The sequence below is a fragment of the Oncorhynchus keta genome, chromosome 9 (assembly GCF_023373465.1).
Source record: "Oncorhynchus keta strain PuntledgeMale-10-30-2019 chromosome 9, Oket_V2, whole genome shotgun sequence".
Classification (NCBI taxonomy): Eukaryota; Metazoa; Chordata; class Actinopteri; order Salmoniformes; family Salmonidae; genus Oncorhynchus; species Oncorhynchus keta.
Window position 1 is genome coordinate 15,890,849 of NC_068429.1, and position 25,887 is coordinate 15,916,735.

A 25,887-nucleotide genomic window follows, 5' to 3' on the forward strand; every position below is an offset into this window, starting at 1 on the left:
ACAGAACTTTAATAAAGCGTATCAACTCTTACTAAGTCCTCAACTGCAACTAACTACATAAATCACAGTATACATCACATCAAAACAAATGAAATACCGTATACAAAAAGGTGGTAGTCAGTCGGTCAGTCAGACAATCCAATCCGCCAATAGATCTCCAGCAGAGAAAGGCCACGAAGAACGGAGAGGTGTAGTCCACGGACGCAAAGAGTGGATCCGATCCTGGGTAAACTCTCTTAGGCTACAAAACACACGTTTAACGGCAACAAAACAACGGAATAGAGAAGCTTCGGAACTGAGGGTTGAACACATCCTCATTCACGTCTACATCACAACCCCACTTTTGCGCAGCTGATGCTGGCTATTTAATAGGGAATTAAAGGGAAAGCGCCCTATTGGAAGGAGCTGCACTGAGATGGTTCAGAAAAATTCAGGGCCATCACAGTATGCTTGGGATCATTGTCCATTTGAAAGACCCATTTGCGACCAAGCTTTAACTTCCTGACTGATGTCTTGAGATGTTGCTTCAATATATGAAAATTAAAATGACTTGAAAACGTTTATTCAACCAGTGTGCCCAGTAGGACACTCCCACCTACCCCAATGTCCTCTTCAGTCCAAAGAATAATTTAGAAGACTGAAGAGTTAAACTTTTTTAGGAATTTGTAGTTTTAGGAATTTGAGCTGTGACGGAACACTTGTGTGAGGAAACACATTTCCGGAATAGATCACACCATTCCTTGGCTGCATTTAGACAGTCTGCCCAATTCTGGTCTCTTTTTTTTCTTCTACACTAATTGGTCTTTTGACCAACCACCGCAGATCTGATTGGTCAAAATACCAATTAGTGAAAAAAAATATCAGAATTGGACTGCCTGTGTAAATGAAGCCCTTGAAAGTTTGGGTAACCGATACATGAAAATCACTTATGGCCTGAGCTTACTAAGTCATACACCAACTGTTATTTACAGTATAAAGGTACTTTCATATACTCATGATATAAAACTATTTTTTAGAGCATTATTTAGTTCATTGTTGGTGTCCTATCCCCAATATCAACTCTGCATGGACAGTGTCTCTGTGGCCACTAAGTGGCTGATTGACTAAGGGCTGTACTCAAACCTTATTGCTGAAATTCAGCTTTACAGTGTAATTGAAATGTAAAGGCAATGTTCCTGCGTTGTCGGCTCAAATTGGAAATGTACCTTTACAGCACGCAATCTGTAAAAACAGATTTGCGTTGAGTTCCCCAACTCAAGCGTTAGCTTATCTTCTGTGCAATAGGAGAGCACTGAAAAACAGAAATAAGCAATAATGGTAATATGGACTACATTGGAAAATCATTCTGGCCCTTCCAGTAAAATTTGAAGATGAGTGATGTGATTTTATATACACTAATGTTTGTTCTTGAGTGCCGATTTCAGTGTGAACCATTTCTGAACAAAATGTATGCATTTTTATTTTAAATAATTAAATGCAGTACTCCTATGAAAATTTAATTACAATGGTTGATTCTGAAAAATGCTTCAAGAGTCCAGTAGATATATTTATTAATTTACATTTCCTTCATGCATTGTAAAGAAAAACGTACTTGTTTCATCTCTAGACACAGCATATTTTTCATTGTAATTCACAGCATATATATTTTAGTAATAAAGCATGTATATTCATATGAAATACAATATATAAATGGCAATATACTCATTACTGGAATGGAATGAAAATGACTCCCTAGGAATACTTAAACTATAATCCTTCCAAACTATAATCCTTCCAAAAAGTTTACTTACAATTACTATTTTTTTTTAGAAAGATACTTCCGGATGATGTCAGTTTCAACATGACATTCAATGGCCTAAACCAGCCCAAGATGGACCCATGGAATAGGTTGATTTCAAAGTAGCACAATACACTTTTTAAACATCTTCAGGGACCGTTTCCTCCATTAACATAACATACACTAGCCTAGGAACGAATGGCGATTCAGTTTCGATTCCCAGGCTAAACATGCTACAATCAGTGTAAGATCCAAAACAGCAGTGGGTTTACAATAAATATATTTTTCTATCTTCATTTACAGCAAAGATTCTTACGAATGGAGTGTAGTGTTAGGAGGTGCAGGTCATGCATAACCTAATTAGAACCAATTTAAAAAAACTCATTATTGCATTGGTGCAATGTTTGAAACAAAGTACTCTTGTTCAGTTTCACAAATTAATACAAAAAAGTGCAACAATATGGCCTATTGATTATTGTTGACATAGCACCAAAACAGTGTCATGTCAAGTATTGATTTGGCAATATTAATGTCGAACCTAGTTGATATACTATCAATATGGAGTGGGAACCTCTTAAATGAAAAAAGACAAATACAGTTGTAATAAAAGTCAATGTCGAACACCAACACAGAGACACCGACATATCAATCCAGATTTGAACAAGGCAGGCCGAGCTCCCAGTTCTGATTGGCTTGTAGAGGTACAGGTGGAGTTCTCATCACCCACGGAGCATATGAACAGTAATGGACCTGAAGATAAGATGGCTACCCAAGAGGGCATCACGATAGCCTGTGTCGTCAGTACTCATTCAGCCACAGGTAGCCGTTTGACACAATGAAGTAAAGGAAACATCTTCAGTGGAGCAGCAACCGTTTCTGCTTTCAGTCCGGTCTGTCCATCCGTCAGTGCATGTTTAAAAAGGTCAGTGCAGAGAGGAAAAGTCAAAAATCGGCAAAGATCTCCTGTTGGTCTGCAGTGAGAAAGTAGGGTGTCTGTGGGGGGGTGAGGACTGGCTTGAGCTTTGTGAACTCCTCGTCAAAGTTACTGACGTCCCCCGGCGTCCTGATGCGCGGCAAGAACGGAGGAACCACTTTTTTGTGAAGCAAGGCCGCCCAGTCCACTCCCTGGGAACATCATACATCAAATGTACTATACCAAAATCTTGGCGATGCTCAACTGAAATTAAATTACACAAAAGCCCCAAATTAAGCTACTTTTTACCTGGAAGAACCTGTGTTTCTTGACCTCGTTGGCATCCGGCTCTCCTGATCCCAGCCTTCTCTCAGGGTTCTTTTGTAGAAGCTGCAGCACATTAAGGAAAGCCTGGCTCAGTTTATGCCCCCCCACTATGCATCTTTGTATGTTTTTTTCCCACTCAGTTTTCATTTTGTGTACTTGCAATGCAGTTTGTTGTTGATTCAGACAACGTAATACGATTATTTTTTTATATAAAAAGAGGTAACCTGTATCCAGACCAGAGGTCGACCGATTAATCGGAATGGCCGATTAATTAAGGCCGAATTCAAGTTTTCATAACAATCGGAAATCGGTATTTTTGGGCGCCATTTTTTTTTATACCTTTATTTAACTAGGCAAGTCAGTTAAGAACAAATTCATATTTTCAATGACAGCCTAGGAATGGTGGGTTAACTGCCTTGTTCAGGGGCAGAACGACAGATTTTCACCTTGTCAGCTCAGGGGATCCAATCTTGCAGCCTTACAGTTAACTAGTCCAACGCAATAACGACTTGCCTCTCTCATTGCACTCCACAAGGAGACTGCCCGTTACGCGAATGCAGTAAGCCAAGTTAAGTTGCTAGCTAGCATTAAACTTATCTTATAAAAAACAATAAATCATAATCACTAGATATTATCCCGTGTCCTGCATTGCATATAATCTGACTAAGTATACAAGTATCTAAGTATCTGAGCGGTGGTAGGCAGAAGCAGGCGCGTAAACATTCATTCAAACAGCACTTTCGTGCGTTTTGCCAGCAGCTCTTCTTTGTGCGTCAAGCATTGCGCTGATTATGACTTCATGCCTATCAACTCCCGAGATGAGGCTCGTGTAACCGAAGTGAAATGGCTAACTAGTTAGCGTGCGCTAATTGTTGTTGTGTTGCTGGTTCGAGCCCAGGGAGGAGCGAGGAGAGAGAGGGACGGAAGCTATACTGTTACACTGGCAATACTAAAGTGCCTATAAGAACATCCAATAGTCAAAGGTTAATGAAATACAAATGGTATAGAGGGAAATAGTCCTACAATTCCTATATTAACTACAACCTAAAACTTCTTATCTGGGAATATTGAAGACTCATGTTAAAAAGGAACCACCAGCTTTCATGTTCTGAGCAAGGAACTGAAACATTAGCTTTCTTACATAGCACATATTGCACTTTTAAAGTGTTGGAGAAGAAAGTGTTTTTGCATTATTTAAACCAAATTGAACATGTTTCATTATTTACTTGAGGATAAATAGATTTTATTGGTGTATTATATAAAGTTAAAATAAGTGTTCATTCAGTATTGTTGTAAATGTCATTATTAGAAAGAAAGAAATACAAAAATTGTCCGATTAATCGGTATCGGCTTTTTTGGTCTTCCAATAATCGGTATCTGCATTGAAAAATCATAATCGGTCGACCTCTAATCCAGACCTGTACAAGGCAGTATACTGAGTGATGGCCCACATACCTTCTGGGTGATGGAGACAGACTCTGGAGAGAGGAACCTGGGGTAGCGCACCTCATCATTCACTATGCTGTCAAACACCTCCTCCTCATCGTCACCAGGGAAGGGAGACTGCCACAGACGAGAGAGAGAGAGAGAGAGAGAGAGAGAGAGAGAGAGAGAGAGAGCAACAAAAGCCCAACCAACCTCACTCTTTAGCATCCGAAAACATCTTAATTCTAGCAAGACCAATCATCAGAATAATACTTAATGGGATCCCAATATTTACATTTACATTTAAGTCATTTAGCAGACGCTCTTATCCAGAGCGACTTACAAATTGGTGCATTCACCTTATGACATTGGACATTGTGAGCCAACTGACCAGAAACGTCTAAACTCTATTAATTTCTCTGGACCAAACACGGAAATTCAACCAAGGCCTCAAAATACTTTCTAGATTCACCAAAGGGGTGGACCTGTGAGTCAACTGACCAGAAAGATCCTCTAGGTTCCATTATTCATCTCTATTTTACTGACCTCTCCCACCAGCATCTCGTAGATGAGGACACCCAGGCCCCACCAGTCCACACAGCGGGTATAGTTATTGTCTGTCAGCACCTCAGGGGCTAGGAACTCTGGCGTGCCGCAGAACGTGGAGGTGCGGTCTCCATGACCCATACCTGCGCACACACACACACACACACACACACACACACGACAGGGAAAGATAACTTTAACGGGATTGGAGGGGTGTGCATCAAGACAGCTTGACGCTGTTGTCCCACTATTAATAGTGAGGCGTTGCTTAGCCCAGGGCTAAAAGCAAATGACTGAACTAAAGTGCAACCTAAACCTAATAACACCGACTGTTCATTTGATAAATCAAGTGGGTGGGACAGTGGGTGTCAAAGGGAATGCCATAACCATAATGTACCGTACATACCTTCCTTGCACAATCCAAAGTCTGCTATCCTCACATAACCATCTGCATCCATCAACAGGTTGTCTAGCTTCAGATCACTGAGAGAGAAGAGAGAGATCAGTAACAGGTCGTTTAGCTTCAGATCACTGAGAGAGAAGAGAGAGATCAGTAACAGGTCGTTTAGCTTCAGATCACAGAGAGAAGAGAGAGATCAGTAACAGGTCGTTTAGCTTCAGATCACTGAGAGAGAATAGAGAGATAAGTAACAGGTTGTCTAGCTTCAGATCACTGAGAGAGAAGAGAGATCAGTAACAGGTCGTTTAGCTTCAGATCACAGAGAGAAGAGAGAGATCAGTAACAGGTTGTCTAGCTTCAGATCACTGAGAGAGAAGAGAGAGATCAGTAACAGGTCGTTTAGCTTCAGATCCCCGAGAGAGGAGGTGAGAAACATGACAGGATGAGATGGGACAAGAATCAATTGAACCTGTATATAGCTTACTTACTTTGAGTTATTATTTCTAAGTGTGTTTTTGTTGTACTTGACTTAATGTTTTATAGTACTATTGATAACTACATTGTCGGGAAAGTAATGACCCACAGGTAGCTTCTTCGGTGTGTGAAGGCGGAGGGCTGGGAAGCAGTGCTGAGAGAACTTACTCACCGGTAAACTATCTTGTTCTGGTGCAGAAACTCTAGTCCCAGCAGCACGCAGGAGGCATAGAACCTAAATAAGGCACACATATAATGGTGATTTTAGATACATCAACTAAAGCTCGTACTCATTACTGTACCCTTTGTATGAGAATTAGACTAGCCTGAATTATCTATTTGCAGTACAGTTGAAGTTGGAAGTTTACATACACTTAGGTTGGAGTCATTAAAACTTGTTTTTCAACCACTCCACAGATTTCTTGTTAACAAACTATAGTTTTGGTAAGTTGGAGGTGTGGATGTAGTTCAAGGTCTACCTTCAAACTCAGTGCCTCTTTGCTTGACATCATGGGAAAATCAAAAGAAATCAGCCAAAAACATTGTAGACCTCCACAAGTCTGTTTCATCCTTCGGAGCAATTCCCAAACGCCTGAAGGTACCACATTCATCTGTACAAACAATAGTACGCAAGTAGAAACAACATGGGACCACGCAGCCGTCATACCGCTCAGGAAGGGGACGCGTTGTCTCCTAGAGATGAAAGTACTTTGGTGCGAAAAGTGCAAATCAATCCCAGAACAGCAAAGGACCGTATGAAGATACTGGAGGAAACAGGTACAAAAGTATCTATAAGCACAGTAAAACGAGTCCTTTATCGACATAACCTGAAAGGTCGCTCAGCAAGGAAGAAGCCAATGCTCAAAAACCGCCATAAAAAAAGCCAGACTACAGTTTGCAACTGCACATGGGGACGAAGATCGTAAGCCTGGACCTCAATCCCATAGAAAATTTGTGGGCAGAACTGAAAAAGCGTGTGCGAGCAAGGAGGCCTACAAACCTGACTCAGTTACACCAGCTCTGTCAGGAGGAATGAGACAAATTTCACCCAACTTATTGTGGGAAGCTTGTGGAACGCTACACAAAACATTTTACCCAAGTTAAACAATTTAAAGGCAATGCTACCAAATACTAATTGAGTGTATGCAAACGTCTAACCCACTGGAAATGTGATGAAAGAAATAAAAGCTGAAATAAATCACTACTATTATTCTGACATTTCACATTCTTAAAATAAAGTGGTGATCCTAACTGACCTAAGACAGGGATTTTTTACTAGGATTAAAATGTCAGGAATTGTGAAAAACAGTTTAAATGTATTTGGCTAAGGTGTATGTAAACTTCCGACTTCAACTGTACATGTTCCTGTAGCAAATGTGCACGACCCTTGCACTATTAGCATATTTTGTTGCCTTACAGTCTGGAATTGCAATGCTTCACACTCAGGTTGCTGTCATAATGGGGCCTGTGTGTGTGTTGCGTAAGGCTTACTGAGCCTGTCTCTCAGTGAAGATGCTGGTGTGTATGTGGGTCATGAGGTCTCCCCCGGGGGAGTAATCCATCACAAAGCACACGTGGTCCGCCGTCTGGAAACAGCCGTGCAGATTCACCAGGAAGGGGTGGTGGGAAGAGTTGATCGTCTCGAAGATCCTCTTCTCACACATTAGACTAAAATCAGACATGTGCACACAAAAGAACAAGCACAAAAAAATACATATATAATAATAATAGTATATTTTAGGTGGAACGCAACTGCTAGTCTTTCTGATCCGGTCCCCTCAACCTGTGGTATGTCTGAATCCACTCACTGTGCTCCCTCACCTGTCCACTTCATCACGCATCACGACGTCCCCTTTCTTCAAGGCTTTGATGGCATACAGTTTGCCTGACCTCTTGAACTCTGCCAGCAAGACCTTGGGGCAGTGGGAAGGATTTAGGTGCAACACAGTGAGAAGGTTGTGAACACCAAAGAGAAGAAAACAGGGAAGAACTACTTGGACTCTTTGCTTTTCTTTGCAAAACATTTGAATGAATACAACCCAGTGTAACTAAATAAAAAGTTCCATTCTTTAGGTATGAGGGCCTTGGGTTGTGAGTGTGACAGTACCTTTCCAAAGTGTCCTCGCCCCAGAACCGAGACGCAGTTGAAATCTTCCATTTGCATCCCACCATTCCCTTCCCTCCTGAACACAGACCAAACAAGAAGGGAACGTGAAAGAGGAGGAGGGAGGGGGGTTAGATAACTAGGTTACAAACATCACTTCCAGTCCTGACGGGGATTAAAAAATAAGTAGTGGATTTGGGTTACTGCTGTGTGTGTGTGTAGTAGGTTATACTGAGTGAGAGAGAGATACTTAGGAGTAGGCTGAGATACAGTCTTTGGCTTGGGCGTTGGCCTGTTATCCTCTGTTGAATGACCTTTGGAAGACTATGGGAAGGAAGGGAGAGAGAACAAAAATAACCTGAAGACTGAGATATTTGATACTCAAAAAAAAAAACATGAGTGTACGAGCCCCTAAATGCTGTAGAACTGCAACGTCACTGTGAAAGTGAGACCATGGAAACAGAATGTCTAGAACACAATCCTATTCATATGAGTGAAACTATGAGCGGAGACTTTGTAGTACTCCTGAAACAAAATATTTTTAAAACTATTATATTAATATATTAACGCAATCTTAAAAATAAAAATGAGTTTTTCCTGTTAGTCTCCTACCTGAGAGAGAGTGGTTTGCCACATGGATTCTGAAGCGAGAGTTTTCCCCACATTGTTGGGGCGTTCCTCACTGAAGTCCAATTTCACCACAGCAGAATCTCTACAATGACAGAACTAGCCTTCAGAAAACATTTCCATTACTGTAATAAATACCAGTGTCACATGCACAAGTACAGTGAAATGCTTGACTTTCAAGCTGATCTAGGATCAGGCCCTCCCTGTCCATACTCTGGTCATTATGATCTTAAAGACAAAAGTGATCCTATACCAGCCCTCCTACTCTGAGAATATTTGTGAATGTGGGCCACAAAATCAATTTTACAGTTGGTCTTTCTTAAAAAGGGGCCTGGGTGCACCCTCCAACTTACCTTAGAGGGGGGGTGGACTTGGCCATCTTCTCCATGGAGGGGGGAGAGGTGATGGCCATGTCAGAGCCCACCAGTGGGGGGCTCATGGCCTGCAAGGAACCATTGCAGGGGGGAAGGACACTCATCATCAGACGCCCCCACGTGGCAAAGTTCATGTTCATCTGGGCCGCCCGCAGGAAATTCTTCCCTGAGAACGGGGTACAGGGTAAAGACAGCTAAAGACAGTTTGATCGGTTCCCATGTCATGATATATTGAAAAATATCAGGAACATATACCTTTTTCTTTAGGGAATATGCGCTTCTGTCTCTGAAGCTTAGGATGCCACTCAATGACAGGGTTGATGAATGTCACCTACAATAAACAGTAAAACAATGGTTAACTGAGGTTGTAGCATCAAAAAGAAAGAGCAGTGGTCAATGTTGTGGTCAGGTAACATAATCTAGAAGAGATGGTGTTGATTTCATATCAAACATAATGCATATGGTGATTGTAACAATTATGCTATTGCAGCAGACGACCACACCGGGTTCCACTCCTATCAGCTAAAAACAAGAAGAAGCTGCTACATTTACATAAGTATTCAGACCCTTTACTCAGTACTTTGTTGAAGCACCTTTGGCAGCGATTACATCCTCAAGTCTTCTTGGGTACGACGCTACACGCTTGGTACACCTGTATTTGGGAAGTTTCTCCCATTCTTCTCCAAGTTCCTCTCAAGCTCTGTCAGATTGGATGAGGAGTGTCACTGCACAGTTTTTTTCAGGTCTCTCCAGAGTTGTTCGATCGATTGGGTTCAAGTCTGGGCTCTGGCTGGGCCACTCAAGGACATTAAGAGACTTGTTCCAAAGCAATGCAGACGTAGAAGCATGGTGCCTACAGAAAAACTCCCTAGAAAAGGCAGGAACCTATGAAGAAACCTAGAGGAACCAGGGTCTAAGGCAGGGGTGTCAAACTCAAATACCCAGTGGGCCAAAATGTAAAACATGAACAAAGTCACGGGCCAACATTGAACAAATTAACCTTTTAATATGGACCCAAACAAGTTTTGCTTTAACATTGAATATGGAACAAGCATCGCTTATTACCATACAATATATAATTTAATAGTGGAGACATGCAAAATCGAATTTCAAATGAAAAAACACATCAATGGCATTCATTTATTAAATAAATAAAATTTAAATAAAAATTGTATGCCTCTTTTCTATTTGCAGCCTTCTGATTTAAATACCAAAATCAACTTTTTCCACTGGCTAATAATTTTACAAATAAAGTGATAATAAATCAATGAACCATTCAAGCCCATGCCTTGTAGCAAGAAAAAGTGCATAAAGAAAAAGTTAATTATTGCACACTGGTCTAATCTGATGTGCCCAAGCCAGATACCTGGCATCTCTTCTTGGATGCTAGTTCATCAATGTCTGGGCTCAAGCTCTGAGCTGAAGAAATCCTCAGTATCGAGCGAAGATGTTCATCAGTCAGACGTCTCCTGTGAGTTGTTTTGGTCATCTTCATCGAGGAGAAAAGTTGCTCGCATAGATAAGTGCTGCCGAACATGGAGAGCATCTGAGCAGCTTGGGTGCGGAGCTGAGGCATTGTGTCAGGGATGAACCGTGGAAACTGTGCGGCGCCCACAGCATCATACTTTGACTTCAGCGTGTCGTTGCACTGGAGTTCAATCAGCTCCATTTGGATGTTGGTTGGTGCATTTTCCACATCAACTGCGAAGGGATTACTAAGCAGTTCAAACTTGCATTTCTGGGCATCGAAGTCGGCAAATCGCCGGCTAAACTCAGCGGCGAGAACACTGAGTTTTTCAGCAAACTGTGCGCATGGGAACACGGCGGTAGAGATCTGCGCTTTTATGGATTGGCAGCAGGGAAAATGGCAAGGGTTTCCTTGCAGCATCTGATTCTCCCACAGGCACAGTTTAGTTTTGAGGGCCCTCACTGCAGCGTACATGTCTGTGATGATGCGCCCCCGCCCCTGAAGCTGCAGGTTCAGCGCATCGAGATGGCTCGAGATGTCACAGAGAAAGGCCAGCTCACACAGGAACTTTTGCTCCCGGAGCTCTGCTGCATCCTTCCCTTTGGTTTCCAGGAATTGACATATTTCCTCACGCAGCTCGAAACATCTGTTCAGTACTTTTCCTCTGCTTAGCCATCTCACCTCTGTGTGATACGGCACGTCTGCGTATTCCGAACCACACTCCTCCAGAAAAGATTTAAACTGGCGGTGATTTAGACCTTTGGCTCTTATAAAGTTAACTACCTGTGTTACTGTGGTCATAACATGTTCCATCTTTAGGGCTTTGGCACACAGTGCTTCCTGATGTATGATGCAGTGGTAAACAGTTAGCTCACCTGCAGTTCTCTTCCCGCATCTTCTCCCGAACCATGCCCACCAGTCCACTCTTTTTACCGCACATCGCTGGCGCACCATCTGTCGTTAATCCAACGAGTTTATCCCACGGCAGCTTTATTTCAGTTACACATTTGGAAACCTCCTCAAAGATTTCCTTTCCTGTGGTTGTGCCATGCATTGATTTGAATCCTAATAGCTCCTCCGTAACACACAGATTTGAGTCCACTCCACGGATGAAGACTGACAGCTGAGCAGTATCAGATGCGTCGCAGCTCTCATCCACAGCGAGGGAGAACGCAACAAAATCTTTTCCCTTTTCCATCAGCTGGTCATACAGATTGGTGGCAAGATCACATGTGCGATCAGCTACTGTGTTCCTGCTCAGGCTCACGTTTGAAAATGCTTGTTTTTTCTCTGGGCATACGAGGTCACAAACCTTCATCATGCACTTTTTCATGAACTCTCCCTCATTAAAGGGCCGGGCTGATTTTGCGATCTCTGCTGCCACTATATAACTAGCCTTTACAGCAGCCTCGCTTTGTGATGTGGCTTTTTTAAACATATTCTGTTGTGAAACCAAACTTATTTTCATCTCCTCTACTTTCTGGCTCCTTTGAGTCATGTCCAGGTCCTTGTATTTGTCATGGTGTTTCGTTTCATAGTGTCGTCTAATGTTGTACTCCTTACTTACAGCCACGTTGACTCCACAAACAAGACAAACAGGTTTGTCTTTTACATATGTAAACAGATATTCTGCCTCCCACTTGTCCAGAAAGCTCCTGTTTTCTGCCTTTCTTTTCACCATTTTTGGGAAGGGTTAGCTCGCTGACAGTTGTAGCGTCTATGTTGCTATGACTACTGTCACAGAGGAGAGAGCGTTTCTGGGTCCTGTCCTGATTGGCGCGCGAAAACAGCAGAGCATTATGGGATTTGTAGTATTAGTGGTGAATGCGCTGTATAATACCGGCGGGCCAGCTCTAGTAGTAATTTGGTATTGTCTCGCGGGCCAAATATAATTACCCCGCGGGCCAAATTTGGCCCACGGGCCAGAGTTTGACACCCATGGTCTAAGGGGTGGCCAGTCCTCTTCTGGCTGTGCCGGGTGGAGATTATAAGAGTACGTGGCCATTAAGGCCAGAGATCGTGACAGATTACTTATTGTGGGATATATAATATTGACTGTGACAATGTCTTATTGTGATTGTGAAATAAGGGTGCTTGTTACCTCAGCGAACAGCATGCCCTGGGGTTCCAGGTAAAGACACATGCCGTGGCGCTGGTTGTCCAGGAAGTCCTCTAGACGTAGGAACTTGACCCCACAAAGAGCCCTCCAGTCCCGCCAGTACACCCCAATCTCCAGCTCCCTGGACTGGAAACAGACTTTTAGTTAGTAATTTTTAGGGAAAGAAATGCAAATAGATTTGCAGGGAAAATGTTTACAGACTGCAACACCTCATCTTCCTCTACAATAAATAACACTTAATCTTGTTCATCTTTAAAATGCCCCAGCCCGAGGCTTTCAGCAGCACAATCCAAAATACCAGTACAGCGCCACTCAGATGTGCCATTTTAAGACTCAGTGGTCATCTATGAACATTTGAACATCTGGGCCATGTTCTGTTATAATCTCCACCCGGCACAGCCAGAAGAGAACTGGCCACCCCTCATAGCCTGGTTCATCTCTAGTTTCTTCCTAGGTTCCGGGCTATCTAGGGTGTTTTTCCTAGCCCCTGTGCTTCTACACCTGCATTGCTTGCTGTTTGGGGGTTTTAGGCTGAGTTTCTGTACAGCACTTTGACATCAGCTGATGTAAGAAGGGCTTTATAAATACATCTGATTGATTGAGAGGATGGGGACAAAGTAGCGTGTGCCCTTGAGCTAGGAGCTGAAAGTAGTCTTCGAGCTCAACCATTGCCTCCAAAAGCCTGGCATGGGGCTATGGTTGAGATTAGTGGAAAGTGTTAAAGGATTAGCAGTGGGATTGCTCACTGGTATCCCAATAGCTGAGAGTTGTTAAAGCCAGCAGACTCTTGCTTTAAGCATCGATGAGACAAGAGTGCCATTGATAGATCAACTATTTGGAAGTGGAGTACCGGTAACTTTGATTTTGAGATGTGTAGGGGACAACTGAAGGCTGGGGGTTCTCCCGATAATTATTCTTGCAATCTAAAGCCAATTTCCTGCATTTCTACACTATTTAACATGACTCATGGCACCAATAGATTGTTACTTTGAGAAAATACAGTTTCCATGCAAAGGAATAGAATGTGTGAACTGCTCCTACTGGTGTTAAACAAAACACTGACCCGCTCCAGCTCGATGCTGAAGCTCTGGTCCCAGGCGTCCTTGCTCAGGGCTCTCCAGTGTGTCCGGCCCACCATCCTGTTGTCCACCTTCAGCACCGCAATTATCTCCGCTGTGGACAGCATACAGTGGGACAGATAGACAGTCAGTACACCTCCAGACACACACTAGTTGTCCCAGTCAGATAGACTGGGATACTAAATTACCACAACCAAAGATACTGGGTTTAATGATCATATGCCTCTCATTCCAAAGAGAATAGAGCCATATCCTTAGCTACTTTTCAAGGTGAGGATTTCTGCTCTTAGTACAGGCTATCTGCAGGTTCCATGAAGTTGAATGTAAGACTGACCTTTTTAAAGTGCCACTTGGAATGCAAATCAATACAAATGTTTTGGTCTGCATGCACCACACACCTGCTAATATTCCTCTCCTAAAGTGAGCCAATATTGGCAATAAGTAGTATTTCAGGGCTGGTTATAGCCTACATAGCTCATATCAGGCAGGTGTGGTATTTTAGCAATTGGCATTCTCCTGTCGCCTAAGTAGTAGCATAGTTGCTAGGCTATAGATGGCTGAATCATGAGGTTTCCCATCTGCATTGATTTAAGCTACCCATTAGCTAGATCACACACTATGTTTTCAGAATTACCAATAATGTTATCAGCTTAGTATAACGATACTCAATACGATACCCCTGTGAAAAAATGCCTTCAAGTCAAATATACAGAACTGTTACTGTATAAAGGATGTGGTCAACTCTCCATCTGGAGCGCTAGGACTGCTCAAACACACCCAAGTAAGCTTAACAAGGTCCCGATGAGAAGTTGATTTGTAGAACCTGGTGTGTTTGAGGTGCTGGAACAAAAGTCTACACACCCAGTAGCTCACTTGGGAGGTACCATGCTAAAACTGACTGCAACCAAAAAGTATAATAAAACAATTCCCTCATTCAGTGAATCAGGTATCAAAGAAGCTACAGTTGAAGTCTGAAGTTTACATACAAGTTTGAATACATACACTCCACAAATGTCTTCTTAACAAACTATAGTTTTGGGAAGTCTGTTAGGACATCTACTTTGTGCATGACAAATCATTTTCCCAACAATTGTTTACAGACAGATTATTTCACTGTATCACAATTCCAGTGGGTCAGAAGTTTACATATAGTAAGTTGACTGTGCCATTAAACATCTTGGAAAATTCCAGAAAATTATGTCATGGCTTTAGAAGCTTCTGATAGGCTAATTGACATAATTTGAGTCAATTGGAGGTGTACCTGTGGATGTATTTAGTGGCCTACATTCAAACTTTGCTTGACATCATGGGATTAATCAAAAGAAATCAGCCAAGACCTCAGTAAAAAAAAAATGTGTAGACGTCCACAAGCCTTGGGAGCAATTTCCTAATGCCTGAAGGTACCACGTTCATCTGTACAAACAATAGTATGCAAGTAGAAACACCATGGGACCACGCAGCCATCATACCGCTCAGGAAGGAGACGTGTTCCGTCTCCTAGAGATGAACGTACTTTGGTGCGAAAAGTGCAAATCAATCCCAGAACAACAGCAAAGGACCTTGTGAAAATGCTGGAGGAAACAGATGCAAAAGTATCTATCCACAGTAAAACGACTCCTATAATCAACATAACCTGAAAGGCCTCCCAGCAAGGAAGAAGCCACTGCTCCAAAGCTGCCATAAAAAAAGCCAGACTGCGGTTTGCAACTGCACATGGGGACAAAGATCTTACCTTTTATTTATTTTTTTAATAATAGTTCTGTTTGGCCATAATGACCATTGTTATGTTTTGAGGAAATAGGGGGAGGCTTGCAAGCTGAAGAACACCACCCAACCATGAAGCATGTGGGTGGCAGCGTCATGTGGGGGTGCTTTGCTGCAGGTGCTTTGCTGCAGGAGGGACTAAGGTAGGCTTGATTACCAACAACGACGAGACGGCCTACAGGGAGGAGGTGAGGGCCCTCGGAGTGTGGTGTCAGGAAAATAACCTCACACTCAACGTCAACAAAACTAAGGAGATGATTGTGGACTTCAGGAAACAGCAGAGGGAACACCCCCTATCCACATCGATGGAACAGTAGTGGAGAGGGTAGCTAGTTTAAGTTCCTCGGCATACAACAGACAAACTGAATTGGTCCACTCACACTGACAGCGTCGTGAAGAAGCGCAGCAGCGCCTATTCAACCTCAGGAGGCTGAAGAAATTCGGCTTGTCACCAAAAGCACTCACAAACTTCTACAGATGCACAATCGAGAGCATCCTGGCGGGCTGTATCACCGCCTGGTACGGCAACTGCTCCGCCCTCAACCGTAAGGCTCTCAGAGGGTAGTGAGGACTGCACAACGCATCACCGGGGGCAAACTACCTGCCCTCCAGGACACCTACACCACCCGTTGTTACAGGAAGGCCATAAAGATCATCAAGGACATCAACCACCCGAACCACTGCCTGTTCACCCCGCTATCATCCAGAAGGCGAGGTCAGTACAGGTGCATCAAAGCTGGGACCGAGAGACTGAAAAACAGCTTCTATCTCAAGGCCATCAGACTGTTAAACAGCCACCACTAACAGTGAGTGGCTGCTGCCAACACACTGTCATTGACACTGACCCAACTCCAGCCATTTTAATAATGGGAATTGATGGGAATTATGTAAATATATCACTAGCCACTTTAAACAATGCTACCTTATATAATGTTACTTACCCTACATTATTCATCTCATATGCATATGTATATACTGTACTCTACATCATCGACTGCATCCTTATGTAACACATGTATCACTAGCCACTTTAACTATGCCACTTTGTTTACTTTGTCTACACACTCATCTCATATGTATATACTGTACTCGATACCATCTACTGTATGCTGCTCTGTACCATCACTCATTCATATATCCTTATGTACATATTCCTTATCCCCTTACACTGTGTATAAGACAGTAGTTTTGGAATTGTTAGTTAGATTACTTGTTGGTTATCACTGCATTGTCGGAACTAGAAGCACAAGCATTTCGCTACACTCGCATTTAACATCTGCTAACCATGTGTATGTGACAAATAAAATTTGATTTGATTTGATTTGATTTGACTGGTGCACTTCACAAAATAGATGGCTTCATGAGGAGGGAAAATTATGTGGATATATTGAAGCAACATCTCAAGACATCAGTCAGGAAGTTAAAGCTTGGTCGCAAATGGGTCTTCCAAATGGACAATGACCCCAAGCATACTTCCAAAGTTGTTGCAAAATGGATTAAGGACAACCAAGTAAAGGTATTGGAGTGGCCATCACAAAGCCCTGACCTCAAGCCCATAGAAGATTTGTGGGCAGAACTGAAAAAGCGTGTGCGAGCAAGGAGGCCTAGAAACCTGACTCAATTACACCAGCTCTGTCAGGAGGAATGGGCCACAATTCACTTCCCACTTATTGTGGGAAGCTTGGGGGAGGCTACCCGAAACGTTTGACACAGGTCAAACAATTGAAAGTCAATGCTACGAAATACTAATTAAGTGTATGTCAACTTCTGACCCACTGGGAATGTGATGAAATAAATAAAATGACCCAAGACAGGCAATTTTTTACTAGGATTAAATGTCAGGAATTGTGAAAAACTGAGTTTAAATGTATTTGGCTTTTGTGTATGTAAACATCTGACTTCAACTGTAGCTATTTAATCCAACATGTTCATGGACTGCATGATGGCTATTTTGATGCGCAATATGTCAAAATAAGATCCAGAATTATCAAGATATATTTTTGGGCTCTTTAGAGATGAATTTGCTTGCATGTTTTTGGTGCATATTGGCCTAGGCTATGCAACAATCTACCACCTGAGGAAGTAGGAACTCAAAACATTAGCTACATTGCTAACTCTAAATACGATATTGTTGCTAGATAGCATGCAATTGATCAAACAGTAAATGTAATGTACTACAAAAACTTTTTTGGTAGACCTATATAGGCTACTTGATGTATTATCCACAAATGGCACACTCAGTATCATCCCGATTACATAATCAGTAAAGTGGTGTCATTTCCTCTCTATGGACTTTTTAATTTTTCTTTACACAATAGTAGTTTTAAAAACAGTCTTCCCCGTAATTACATTTGAAATATTGCTCAACTGTCAGTATGCATCTTTCCTTTCACTTCATGTGTAAAGGGGGAGAAGGAGTGAGCACCAGCAGCAAAACAGGGACAGGACAGATACTTTCATTGCAGGAAGCAGGTTAATTAATGCACATTAATGTTGACCAAAGAATGGTTTTAGAACCCCCAAAAAATCTACAGGAACGTTGTGTAGCCCAATCACTGACGTAAGCAAAATTGCTTCGGTAAGAGGTGTTGGAGGAAATTATAGTTGAAATGATTAATTATGTATACATTTAAATTAGAACCATTAATTTCAATACTATTATGTTGTGGTATGAAATGTTTTTTTTTTGTTAAACTAGGACTGAAAATGTAGGTAAAACGAATGAATTGTCTTTACCTTGCGGGTTTAAGGGAGAAGGAGAGTATATCTCTTTAGACAGATAAAAATGTTCTTTGATGTTCCATTAGTGGAGAAGAGTATATCTTTTAGACAGATTGGAATGTTTGTTTTATGAGGGGAGTAGAAGACACTCTCCAGACCTGAAGACACTGCACTATTGTGTGGATCGGAGAAAGTATGAGAACTGATGACGTCATTTTAATCTTCTCTTTAAAATGAAATGTTCTTTGTATTTTGGGTCAGTACTCATCAAGAATAAATGCTGAACTTGTTTTTAAGACTGGTCTCTCGCCATTTCATGCAAATAAATGTACAACTTATTATGAAATAGATAGAGTGTGAATTTGGTTTTGGCTACAAAACATATAGGAATTTAGAATTCCTCTAACAGAGGAGGGAAAAGTCGTTGGTCATTTTTTGTTTATCATCCCAGCTCTAGTTAGTCTATAAAATTGTACATTCTACCTAGCTCTTTCCTCTGGCAACAGCCTGACTCACACACATGTACACACACAGAGACATGTGGTTGGATAGCTCTCTAACAGGTGGTTGGATAGCTCTCTAACATCTTGAAAGTATTATTTGAGGTTTTATCACTGTGGAATAATTAAGCAGCAGCACAATATAACGAGAACACTGTAGTCATCTCTGTCGCAGATTCTGAGAACCTTTAAAAACTCAATTTAAGACATTTTAGAACTTAAGGCTTTTAAATCAGATACAAGACTACGACTCAAGGACCTGTGGACACCCTGCTAGTAAGTAAATGACAACTCCTTGTTCCTGAATGATATAAAAGTACGAAACATTTGCATGTTTTCCATGACTTGTATTTTTATGGAGGTAATTCAAATGTAAAACAACATTTGCATAGGACTAGTGTCGACTCACTGGAGAGCTCATCGGTCTTGGTGATTTTGCCATTGGTGCTGCGTCCGGAGAGACCGGCCCTCATCTTCAGGGACTTGGCTTCGGAGGGGCTGCCGGGGGTGGAGGTGATGCAGGCCATGCGGCACCGACCTGGCACTGACTCCTGCAGGTCCTGGCAGCCCATCAGACGCACCTCCAACCGACCTGGAGAGCGACGAGACAACATACAGGGAACATTAGTTCAGGCTTACTGCCCTGAGAAGGCAATTCAAACTCCATGTCCTTGGTAACAGTCTTTTCATGCGAGTAATTTCCTTCAGGGTGACATCAATATACTATACGATAACAAAATATATATTTTTTAAACTTACAAAAATAACACAATGAGACCAAAAAGTACCACACACACACATATTTGGAATAGTTAACTAAATCAGGCCGCTATAGCATAGAGTAACAACGCTGTCCGTTACCTGTGAGAGTGGCAGGTTTGAAGAAGGAGGACGACGAACAGGAAGAGGTGGAGTGGAGGCGCTCCAGCTGCAGACCCAGGGAGGGCGAGGAGGCACCCAGTGTGAGCTCCTCCTTGATAACAGACAGTTTGGGGTGGTCCCCGGGCAGCTCGGCTAGACGGCGCTCCAGAGACAGACGCAGCAGGTCCAGCTTCTGGCTCGACTCCTGCAACCTTGTCTGGGCCTGGGGGACACATATACAGTCAGATACATGAGAAACACACTTTTAGATTTTCCTTGTGACCCACCAGGTACACATAACTAATGTTTCCAGCCAGGAAAACATGAACGGTGAAACTGCCACGTCCTTTTTGCAATATTACAACAAAGAAGTTATTGCAAACAAATAACAATTTTTTCCCGCTCAGACATCATTGCATAGAACGGCAACATAAGTACAGCATTTTTGTTTTTGTTTTACCTTGATGCACAACGCTCCCCACTTCTGCTTCGTCAAAAAAACTAAAACAATAACAATGTCTGTGGGACGGACAGTGGTGCCGTTTCCCCCTACTGCAGATTCCATCTTTAAGCTGCAACCCAAAAGGAATCAGACCTGTATTTACCAGATGTCCTCTAAAGACCTCAGCTATATCCTGGTGCCCTACCTCTGCCAGTGCGCGGCGGTCCTGCAACTTGCGCCCGCCCAGGTGCTTGACCACATTCTTGGCCCCCTCTGCCACGGCAGCCTCGATCTTCAGGTGATGCCGTAGCTCAGCCACCCGCAGCTCTAGAGGACTGATAGTCTCAGAGGGACGGCCTGCAGGGAGGGATGAGGAATGGTCGAGCATTTATTCACCAATGGACAAACAATCAAAAAGAACGGCACTGGAAAAAACACCAAATGTACAGTAACACATATACTACATGACAAAAGTATGTGGAAACCTGCTCGAACATCTCATCCCCAAATCATGGCCAATAATATGGAGTTGGTCCCCCCTTTGCTGCCATAACGGCCTCGGAAAACATTCCACTAAATGTTGAAACATTGCTTCCATTCAGCCACAACAGCATTAGTGAAGTCGGGCACTGATGTTGAGCGATTAGGCCTGGCTCACAGTCAGCATTCCAATTCATTCCAAAGTTGTTCGGTAGGATTGGTTTAGGGGCCTGTGTCAAGTTCTTCCACACAGATCTCGACAAACCATTTCTGTATGGACCTCGCTTTGTGCACGGGGGCATTGTCATGCTGAAACAGGAAAGGGCCTTTCTCAAACGGTTGCTACAAAGTTGAAAGTCATTGTATACTGTAGAGTTAAGATATCCCTTCACTGGAACTAAGGGGCCTAGACCAAACCATGAAAAACAGCCCCAGACCATTATTCCTCCTCCACCAAATTTTACAGTTGGCACAATGCAGTCGGCAGGTAGCGTTCTCCTGGCAGCCGCCAAACCCAGATTTGTCCGTCGGACTGCCAGATAGTAAAGTGTGATTCATCACTCCAGAGAATGCGTTTCCACTGCTCCAGAGTCCAATGGCGGCGAGCTTTACACCACTCCAGCCGACACTTGGCATTGCGCATGGTGAACTTAGGCTTGTGGGCAGCTGTTCAGCCATGGAAACCCATTCCATGAAGCTCTCGACGTACAGTTCAAGTGCTGTCGTTGCTTCCAAAGGCAGTTTGGAACTTGGTAGTGAGTGTTGCAAGCGAGTACAGACTATTATTACATGCTACGCGCTTCAGCGCTCAGCGGTCCCATTCTGTGAGCTTGTGTGGCCTACCACTTTGCGGCCGAACCGTTGTTGCTACAAGATGTTTCCACAATAACAGCACTAATAGTTGACCGGGGCAGCTCAAGCAGGGCAGAAATTTGACGAATTGACTTGTTGGAAAGGTGCCACCCTATGACAGTGCCATGTTGAAAGTCACTGAGCACTTAATTACGGGTCATTCTACTCCCAATGTTTGTCTATGGAGATTGCTTGGCTGTGTGCTCGATTTTATACACCTGTCAGCAACAGGTGTAGCTGAAATAGCCGATTTGAAGGGGTAATTACATACTTTTGGCCATGTAGTGTATAACCAAGACAAAGACATGGTAAGGGACAAACAAGCTCACACACATACACAACCTGTGTGTGTGTATATATATATATCTCACCGTCTGTCTCTGTTGCTTCCCGCTCCCCCTCTCTAGCTTGGGTGACTTTGACAATCTGCATGCGGAGCAGCTCAATCTTGGTGCGGCTGTCCTGAAGCATCTGCTGGGCCATGGACAGCATCTTACGGTCCTTGGGAGGGGAGACCACACAAAAAAATATCCAAATAGTGCACAAGTCAGCCATGTCCTGTACCTCACTTGTCCACGATACAGCATACAATGACGGCCTATGAACAGTGGGTTAACTGCCTTGTTCAGGGGCAGAACGACAGATTTTTACCTTGTCAGCTCGGGGATTCGATCCAGCAACCTTTCAGTTAATGGCCCAACGCTCTAACCACTAGGACACCTGCCGCCCTGTAATAGCCAACACCCATCTCAACTAACACGCCTTCCCTCAAAGTCTGCGACAGCATGATGAATGGGGCCCGAGAACTCTGCCTTGCAAAGTTTTAATTGACAGCTCAGCCAACCCTTTACAAGCAGCACCATTCCTCTGATGTGAACACTCTCGGGAGGTGTCCCCATAGAATTTCCAAAGTAAAAGCAAGGTGGTGTAACCTAGCCAATCCTTTCATTCTCATGAATGGAGAAGATGGGGAAGGGAAGCAGTGTAGTTACCCCTTGGGTCAGATGCTGCGTTAGCAACAAACCAATCTAAATCGCAATTCAAGGCAGGAAAGTGTGACAGGTGATCAACCTACTAATAAAGAAGAGGATCTCGTCTGCTTGTGAAAGTGAGGTGCTCTCTGCAGCACCACAGTTGTTAGTATGCAGATTTACTCACTGTTACAGTAAATCGGGCATACCTTACTCATTTTAGGAACTCATGCTGCAAACGTTAGAAATGATCCCTCAGGTATTTTACTGCTTGGTTGGAACAAAAGCCTGCACCCACACAAGCCCACTTTCCATTTTTCATTAGTAGCACATTTTTGCTAGAATTTCTCCCTTTACAAAAGTCCTAATTTATGAATGTCCTCAAGACCCTATGGCCCTAAAACCCTTAATGTGAGGATTACAGCTGGTAATTGGTTATGGCTAGTGTTAGATTTTTAATCACATTCGTACAGAGTAGATCGTTTCACAAGCCGCTCTCTGGCCTCACCTTGAAATGCAAAGAGGTGTAATGGGTTCACACTCAAAAAGATGTTGCATAAAGCTTACTTCATTATTCAATGTTTTTAATTGTTTCCACTGCATCATGTACAGACGTTTCGGCTTTATAGCCTTCAGTGTGTGTAGGTACAATTTCCTCTAATTCATAACAGCATTTGTAAAGAATATGCAATATGTTACACCACCCCCCCCCCTTATGTCGGGGTGTCCTTCCTGGGCTGCTCATTTACAGAGAGTTTATCCACTCTTCACTGGCTAGCAACACAGACCACCATACTCGGTCCATCTGTCCCCTTCACTCACAACACTTAAGACACCCAGCTTCTCAGAACAGCAGCATGCTGAAATCATCCTCCTTCAGTCAACTTCATCCCTCCTTCTTGCTTTTCTCCCTCTGGAAACAGACTTCCGTCCAAAGGACAAGTTTAACTCTGTGCCTGGAAGGACCCTGGCTGACTATACCCTACAACTACATTGGCTGGCATAGAGTCACATGGTCTGCTGCTGTTGCAATGCTGGGAGGAGAGAAGTCCACACATACACACCCTTCTTCTGAGCCGACTGGGTTTATGTTGGTGTGAGCATATCTCGAAGTTTGAGTAACTGTGTGTGTGTGAGAGAGAGTGTGTGTGACTGTGTGTGTGAGAGAGCGAGTGTGTGAGTGACTGTGAGAGAGTGACTGTGTGAGAGAGAGCAAGAGAGGTGTGCCTGAGTGTTCTTGAGTGTGTGAGTATGTGCATGTGGTGGGAACTCCATACACAAGCAGAGTCTGAAACGCACAGAGCAGTGGAGGTATAAATCACTAGCTGCCAGTGCAGAGTTCAACAGTGTGCCTACTGAACATTCAAAATGACAAAACAAATGGGAGTCTTGTGTCTAATATACAAGCCACTACATTAGACAGCACCTTAGTGGCATGTGTTACATGGAAAGCTCATTTGACAGACACAATTACACTATGCATGTGCCAAACCTTGACGGAGCTGCTGACGTAAGTCTGGATGATGTTCTCGGCCCCCTGCTTCACCTTGGTCTCCATGGTGAGCTGTTTCTTCAGGGCACAGATGCGCCCGGCAAGCGGGGATGTCACCTCCTCCCAGCGACATGGGTCAGGCGACGTGCTGCCATCTGCTTTGACAGAGACATAAGCAGTGAGTGACAGGACAGAAAGTTTGGGATACAGTTGCTGAAAAACCTATACAGTGAACAATTAGTCTTAGCCTATTCCTTGCAACAAAAAAGTACAATTACTTGTTCCTACTGCTAATAGTATCTGTTTTATTGAGCATAATTTGCAGATTGAGCATAATTTGTCAAAAGTTAATATTGTCATGATGATCATCATAATCATGATTATTACTAGCCTGTATGTGTTATAAAGCTAACTCCCATGTATATGGTCATTGTCAACCATAGAAGTCAGCTTCACAGAAAAACCCAGATCTGAGAACAGTCATGATTATTACCTGTGGGGCTGTCCTTCTGGGGCTTGGGGGTGATGGCACGGGTGTTGAGCTCCTGCAGCTCCCAGTGCAGTTGCTCCAGCTTGCGGCTCGACGCCCTCAGCTGGCCCTCCACTTCGGCGGCGCTCTTGCGGTTAGTAACAGCCCGCCGCAGCCTCTCGGCCGCCTCCTTGATCTTCAGCTCCCGCTGGATCTCCTGCCTCAGCAGGGTGCGTGCGTCTTCCAGCCGCTGCTGGAACTCCGGGTCCAGGATGTCCCCGTCCAACCGGCCCGCAGGCAGGTGCTTTGGGAGGGATGGAACTTTTGATGAATGGAATGTGGCAAGTTGGCAACAGTTTATGTAAGAGCAAATTGCAACAACCGGGCCAGTATATGGCAATGTGTTGTGTTTGCATGTGGCACCAGTTTTTGTCCAATCAGAACATTTGTAGACGGAAGCTCTATAGAAGAACAACCCCCCCTGCCTAAAGGCTAAGGGAAACACTGAATCATCTGACCACACTTCTGACACACCCTGACATCCACCGGCCAAATCAGAATTAATACTGTAACTACTCATTTATGCTTTTTAGCACTGGATATTTCAAGAAAGGCACATTGTAGTTGGTGATGGAGCAGTGTTATGGCTTGAGAAGTAGAGAACCGAGAGTAGATAACTCTCCAGCATGTCTGCCAATGGAGTTGATTGCTGGTTACAAGTGGAAAATCCCCTATCTGACTGTCAACAGTAACACGAACCTTTGAAACAAACAGGTTGATATAGTTTGCTAGCTACTTTATTTATTTCCCAGGCTGCATTGTTGAATTATGAAAAGGTAATTAATAAAAGCTAAGTAAAGTGGGGAAACCAGTTTAACCAGAAACCATAAACCCTTCATTGTCTGGTGCTATTCACAAGGATTTCACGAGACAGTGGTAGAAACACAACTTGATGAGAGAGAAACTATTGTAGATAGTAAATTGACGTCAGCTTGCTAGCAAGCTAGCCAACTACTCAGCAAACTGAACCGATAAGAAAAGTTGTGAAGTTGTGAACCCATTGCTTCTTTCTACTAGCTGAATAACAGTTCGATAAAAGGCGCACAATTAGGCTAAATAAAACAATCTGTGCTTACCTGTAGTGTTAAACCTGCCATGTCAGACTCAAAATGTCAGAAACGCGATTATTGATTTGAAACTGGGAGGGTTGGGAAAATAGCCATACACTGACCACAGCTCAAGTCAGCGTCTCGTCCAGTTTCGCTCGAAAGAAACACAATTGAACAACTTTATAACCAGTTAAAATACCACGACCGACAACTAAAAGTTGTAAAAGTTACAAAAAGTGACCAAGGCGCAGTAAAGCGTTCGCACGTACCAGTTCCTCATCCATTGAATAGATTTGGTGGCAAAAGCAAACTGTCTGGACTTCCTGGCATTACACACGGCTGATGGTTTGAATAAACATCGACTCCTCCCCCTTCCAAAATGTCGATTGGCTGAATGTCCTGTCAACCAAAGCACAACCACAATAATGTCCAATCAGATCGTCTCCCGTGCTATTTTGGATCATCCTTTTTGTGCACCTGCCAAGGTAACTATTTATCTGAAAACAAAGTTCTATTTACATCATAACAGATTTCCATTTAACAACATAGCCCAAATGTGCTAGAAAAATGCAGTATTGTTTTCAATCAATAAT

General features: G+C 43.2%; 1 protein-coding gene across 2 annotated transcripts; it reads right to left on the bottom strand.

Annotated features, from left to right (window-relative positions):
- Window positions 1–1,533: 1,533 nt before the first annotated feature.
- On the bottom strand, window positions 1,534–25,632 carry pkn3 (protein kinase N3). Of its 2 annotated transcripts, none has more exons than XM_035775583.2 (22): window positions 25,322–25,632; window positions 24,210–24,489; window positions 23,717–23,874; window positions 21,625–21,754; window positions 20,127–20,278; window positions 19,480–19,702; window positions 19,028–19,210; window positions 13,618–13,727; window positions 12,537–12,680; window positions 9,223–9,298; window positions 8,947–9,133; window positions 8,579–8,678; window positions 8,217–8,290; window positions 7,970–8,045; window positions 7,684–7,775; window positions 7,354–7,530; window positions 6,035–6,097; window positions 5,395–5,471; window positions 4,989–5,131; window positions 4,473–4,580; window positions 3,000–3,080; window positions 1,534–2,902 (listed from the first exon to the last, which is right to left on the bottom strand). In XM_035775583.2, exons 1-22 carry the CDS (start codon window positions 25,340–25,342, stop codon window positions 2,720–2,722), a joined length of 2,838 nt encoding a protein of 945 aa, XP_035631476.1. In that variant the 5' UTR covers window positions 25,343–25,632; the 3' UTR covers window positions 1,534–2,719. The 2 variants fall into 2 exon arrangements, with proteins under 2 accessions (XP_035631476.1, XP_035631477.1); XM_035775584.2 differs by having other exon boundaries at window positions 23,717–23,871; window positions 25,322–25,631.
- Window positions 25,633–25,887: the final 255 nt, after the last annotated feature.